Genomic DNA, 6,007 nt, shown 5'->3' on the forward strand with positions numbered 1-6,007 from the left:
ATCATCTACAAACCAGATTGTGCTACCAAAAACTAAACAATTATGAAACAAAAGGTATATATATATATATATATATATATATATATATATATATATTATACAGCAAGAGCGCCAGTGGCAGAAAAGCCATGACAGACATAGCACACCAGTGAACAAGGTTGTGAAAATTGAACAGCTCTATATTGCCACTTATTTGGACCATTCTCTCACGGTATGACCATTCTTACTAAATGCGTTCGTCACCCATTATTTGTCTCATCTTATGCACCATAAAATGCATGTTACGTGTCTTATTTCAATAAAAAAATAGCGAAACTGTGATTTGTGCCACCACAGGACAGCATTGAGATGAGCATGGAAAAGTGTATAGGCTGGTTCAACCTGGAGTTTAACTATTTCGAAGAAATATTTTGAGAGCCTTGTAATAGCATGCTTCTTTGCACCTAATTGTTGTCGGCTACCATGTGCTGCAGCTGACGACACTCTATATATAATTTGAATGTATAGCAGATGCTGGTGCCGAAAGCAGAGACACTTCTCTTGAGCTCCTCAACCGCCTGAGAGTCTTCGTTTAGTCCCTTTATTCGCTGCCAAGAAGTTTACGCTCCACTCGCTCGCTTTTGCCTGGAAACCGATTGTTTCATCTGCTCCCTACCGTCAGGCAGTCTCCGTTCCGCCTGCTCCCCACCGCCAGGCAGTCTCTATTCCGCCTGCTCCCCACTGCCAAGCAGTCTCTGTTCCGCCTGCTCCCCGCCGCCAGGCAGTCAATGTTCCGCCAGGCAGTCTCTATTCCGGCTTCTCCCCACCGCCAGGCAGTCTCTGTTCCGCCTGCTCCCCACCGCCAGGCAGTCTCTGTTCCGCCTGCTCCCCGCCGCCAGGCAGTCTCTGTTCCGCCTGCTCTCCGCCGCCTGGCAGTCTCCGTTCCACCTCGTTCCCTGACGTCATACCCTGTATACATGTCATATCCATTCTGCTTCTCTCCGCGTGCCGCCAGGATATCTGCCGCCGAGGAGATCCCGATGCCCGCCGAGTCCGTGCAGCTGGTCACCGCCTGCACGTGCTGTCACTATTTCGACTTGCCCCGCTTCTTCGCGGAGGCGGACCGCGTGCTGGCGCCGGGCGGCGTGCTCGCTATATACTGCTATGGCCTGCCCGAGCTGTACCGCAACGGCGCGCTCTGGACCGAACTCAATAACGTCATGATGCAGGTGAGTTGCAGCTGCTGGCGATCTACGACTTGTGCTTGGAGTCCTGGTACACCTTAAACATGAAGGCTAGCTGGGTTCAGATTTGCTCTTTACTTGCGCGGTGCAGCGATGCTTGCCGTTCTCTTAAAATCAATTCGGCTTACAAGAAAGCGTTATAATCTCCCAGCGGGTGCGCAGTGTGAAGCCTGGGAGCTTGCGTGGAGCAGGAAGTCTGTCTGTCCCGCCATTTTGTCCTAGGAAGTGGCCGACCTTACCACGTTGTGTTTCACAGGCTGAGGACGACCAGTAGCCGGCTATTGGAGCCTCGTCCGTCGCTGAGCTCGTTGACCGGTACAGCGACCCACGCTTCCGGCTCCCCTACCCGGGCGAGGTCAGGTGAGTCTCAGCTGCACCGCCGGCGAACAGGCCCGTGAGGGTCAGCGGGATGTATCGCGTGGCAACACCTGCACTGGCGAGACGCCGCTGGACAGGGGCATAGTGCTGTCCTGTGTGGGATGGTGTTAAAGTGTGGCGTGATGTGTGACCGTCGCGGCGGCGCACAGATGCCACGTCCACTGTCATTTACTGCCTGTCAAGTACACACACTGGACACGCTGTGGTCAGCCTCGCAACATGCTCTGGTGATGTTCTTGCGGTGGGATTTTCTGCCAACAGCGTTTGTGTCACACGCCTGACGTGGGACCTACAAAAATAGTGACCCAAACGGTCTGTGAGCTGGCGGTCCTCGCTGGCGCCCTCACTTGCTGTAGCTATGCCGGCCATCCAACAATTGGCACTATTCACCAAGGATACGCTCTTATTCCATCTCGTTATTTGCGGTACGCTGCATGTGTTAACGTAAATAAGGCTTATTTAAAATCCCTTCTCGCTAAAATCGTCATTGCGGATCATTCGTGTAACGACACCACTGCTTGGGCGCACCCTCTTTTTTCTCGGTTGCACGAACATGTTCGGTGCGATCGATCAATAAGTTGACCAGGTTCAGAGTGTGGTTTCCCACCGCACTGTGGCCTGGGAATGTCACAACACTGCGGAGCTAACTGCCATCAAAACAGAAAATACATTGGTGATGTGCTCCTTAATGAAATTACCCTTGTTTTCCACTTTGGTAGTAATCTCTAATGATGTGAAGAAGGCTGCGGAGACGGCTTAAGCATGTCGTTCAAGTGATCAGACTTCGGTGCATTCAGACTTTGGTGCATCAGACCTCGTCTACTGTTGGGTGTCTATCCATGTGACGATTATTTCTCCTAACATCACCTTTGGTCCGGTTTCCTTCCACTACCTCCTCCACCACCGCGGCCCATATGTCGTCTTCCTCCGACACTGCCCACGCCCTTCTCCGCGTCTGGCCGGGGCTCTGACCCCAGCCTGCCGCCGGCCCGTGACCTCGAACTGAGTGCTGACGTGTGAAAACCGCGGCCGCAGGGACGAGAGCCACTACCAGGAGCAGTCGCTGACGCTGGACGGCCTGCTGGGCATTATCAAAACTTGGTCCGCCTTCCAAACCATGGTGTCCCGCTGCGGCGCCGAGCGGGGCGATGCCCTGCTGCAGCAGACCCGGGAGGGGTGAGCGGGGGATGGCCGGCCGGGCGGTCCGGGAGTCGATCGACGGGGGGTTCCTCTGTTTTCTGATGTGCAATTCTGCGGCATTATATCGGTGGCAGCTTTTGAATGGCGTAACGCGTTGTGGTATGCAACGTCAAAGCATAGGCTATTATAGATAAGCGTAGGGATCAAATTAATGTGCCTCCCTATTCAGCACATCATCGCAAAATATGCAGGCACTGAATGTCAAGCAATTTAGACATTAAAATATTGTTCTTCCCAATCCCATAAATGGTAGAGGGTTGGACCTGTAATCAGAATATCCCGATTCGAATCCACGCATTTCCAAGGGGACCATTCAGGTTGTGACGCATACAAGGTCACAGCACCATTCAGTTCTTCGCCGGACAGACGAACACCTAACGATGTTCTAAGAGTACCGAATAAATACTAAATTTCGTCACATCAAACACACGAGTAAACCAGCTGGTCATGAGTGGCCCCATAAAAGAGAGAATGCAACTTTGGAGATGCAGAACGCAGAATGCAGAATGCAGAACAAAGAGATGACCTAAGCTGCAAAGTCAGACGGGCTTTGGAAAAGGCCAAACAACCTTAGCTAAAGGCAACCAATGATAAACAAGCAGCCATTACGAAGCTGAACAATCACAACACTATCAAAACCCCAGCTGACAAAGGCTATGCGATATGAGTTGCATTTGCAGGCGGAACAGCATGTCTAGTGATACAGCAAGCTGAAGAACGATTGTACCCCAACAACCAACCGTGAACTCTGCAGGCTACGATAGAAAAACCAATTACGGCTGTAACGGCTGATAGCCAAACACCGTGAAGTCAAGCAAAGTTGAATTAATCATATATTTCATAAAGTGAATGACTAAATAACTCCCAATTTCGTTTCACGGGCTCTATTCCATTCACCCTCCTCTCCTAACATTGAGAAGGATCAATGCCGAGAAAAACCTCCTTTCCCGCATCTTAATAGCGGGTTTTACCCAATTCTCCACTCAGCTACCTCGGCGCATTTTACAAAACATACAACCATGGTCATGTTCTGTTCAGGATTGCATAACACCTGACGACGGCTGAATAATTAACCAGTCGAAACTATTGTGTTAGCCATGAAAACGCCAGACAAATGTGATGCTCCAAGGAATTATTCCAGGAGGATTATTCTACGAGCAATTATTCTGTCTAATGTTGATACTTCGTCTCACCTATTTCATAAGTTTGCACTCCGTTCTTTGGCTTTGAACTCACGCCCACCCGGCGGGAAGTTTACTTCCTCTATGGTTTTTCGAGCACAGGAAAAACGTTTCGGTACCAGTTCATCTACAAATTTGACATTCTTTTCGAAAATTGTATGTTTAGTCTACGAAAATCAGCGATTTAGGTCAGGTCAAAGAGGTTAACCCTTAAGAACTTTGACCACACAGCTTTTGTGTGGATTATTTGCCATTGTTCAAACTTACTGTGTTAATAGAGCATAATGGTACCTACGGTTTTCACCTTTCATAATTTTCGAACCAGGTGAGGTCACTGATCTGACCTCAGGTGAATCTTTGCCATTTCTTGGTACATACTGCAAGTTTGTACATATCTTTATGCAGCTTTCTATATCATGAAAATAGTCCTAACTCACATACACCGCCATCATACGATCACAGAGCACATGATCCTGGCCCATGTCATGGCCTGCCTCTTTTGGTACCCTCTAAAAAAAACATATTTCGAGCTCAAAATAGGCAGTTTTAACAGGTTACCCTGGACGCAGAATAAGAATACTCCACTGAAAACATGTGATAACATTCTGATGCATATTAAAGTCACAAAAGGTCACGTGAGGACATTCAGGGTCATATGAGGTTATCCAAGGTCAATAATCTGTCGTCAATAGTGGAGAAGCTTGATGAACGAGTGCGACGTATGCAACCACTTCCTTGCCAGGTTGTGACGTTGGTGACGCAGAATTGTATGTACCAACGTGCCTACTCCCAGTTTGTTGCCAATACATCACCAAGCGTGGAAGGGACGGTGTATGATATGGACAACAGCTCTGCGATTTTGAGTACCTGCAGATTTACAAGACATGATTTCTGACCACGGAAATCATGGTATTGGTCACCTAGACCCGGTTGACACTGCGGTTTTTTCATTTGGATGATGTATAGATTTGACCCAAGGTGACCTCAGATGAGCTCAAGGTTTGCCTCGAATGGTATTTTGGTGTATACAATGTTTTACTCCACAGCTGCATTCAAAACAATAAATCTGTCCCGAGCGCATTGAGAAAATATTGTTCTTGTAGGCTACCGCCAGGTCAATTTTGAACGGTGACCTGATCTGACTTGACCCCTGCGGGCAACAGAAATGATCAAAATGAACTCCGGACAATATTGACGCTTATTTCCGTGCCCTCAATATCTGCCTTGACGTGTAAACATAGGTTTTAACAACATCTATCAAAACGATCGTTTTGTTACCTTCGTGACCTCTGGTGACCTCGCATTTGAAGTAGTCAAAGACTTAGTCTGGGTTCTTCGTAATTTGACGAGACATTCACAACCGCACCTTTGTTTTTCTTATACGGCGTCTGGAACTTGGATATCCCAGGGAAAGTCAATTTCCCATCGACCGGGCGCGGTTGTTTCACACCCCCGACCGGGCGCAAGTTAATTCCCGTCGTAGTGTGTTAGAGGGAACGTTCCAACTTGGATGAGATTGGGAACCGAGATAGTCATTTTGAGGACCATTCAGTGCAGTGTGTGCAGGATGTGCCTTATACGATTGCGTAATCGATCATGGTGAACTGACTTCGCTGTTTCCCCAGACTCCATGCGGTGCTCTCCAACGGCGACCCGGAGGTCGATAATAACGTTATCCCTGTCACCGTCCGGTACTCCTACTTCCTGCTGATGGCGCGGAAGCCAGCGTCACCCTGATCGTCGCTCGCCGATGATCGTGTTCGTGCTGTGCCGTCGTGGGGCGGTGGGTAGCGGCAGCCGGGGCTCAGCTTGATAACTTAGGAGTCAGTTTTGATGAGGTAGGTGACGTGTTTTCGGTGGCGGGTTAGGTAAGGTTGAGGGCGGGTAAGGAGCGGGTTAGGTGCAAGGATGTAACTTGATGGTACAATATTCTGCTGTTGTAGTCGTGCAACTGAAAGTGCCTGGAGCATGTTGCAGGATCATTGGCGTTTTTTTGTGTGGATATGGTTACGGGAGAGAAAAATA

General features: G+C 49.0%; 1 protein-coding gene across 1 annotated transcript; it reads left to right on the forward strand.

Moving 5' to 3' along the window:
* Window positions 1–1,202: 1,202 nt before the first annotated feature.
* Window positions 1,203–5,719, forward strand: LOC119094313 (uncharacterized). The gene is made up of 4 exons (XM_037217384.1): window positions 1,203–1,208; window positions 1,528–1,583; window positions 2,637–2,777; window positions 5,608–5,719. Exons 1-4 carry the CDS (start codon window positions 1,203–1,205, stop codon window positions 5,717–5,719), a joined length of 315 nt encoding a protein of 104 aa, XP_037073279.1.
* Window positions 5,720–6,007: the final 288 nt, after the last annotated feature.

Source organism: Pollicipes pollicipes, unplaced genomic scaffold (genome assembly GCF_011947565.3).
Source record: "Pollicipes pollicipes isolate AB1234 unplaced genomic scaffold, Ppol_2.1 Scaffold_4002;HRSCAF=4701_pilon_pilon_pilon, whole genome shotgun sequence".
Lineage (NCBI taxonomy): Eukaryota > Metazoa > Arthropoda > Thecostraca > Pollicipedomorpha > Pollicipedidae > Pollicipes > Pollicipes pollicipes.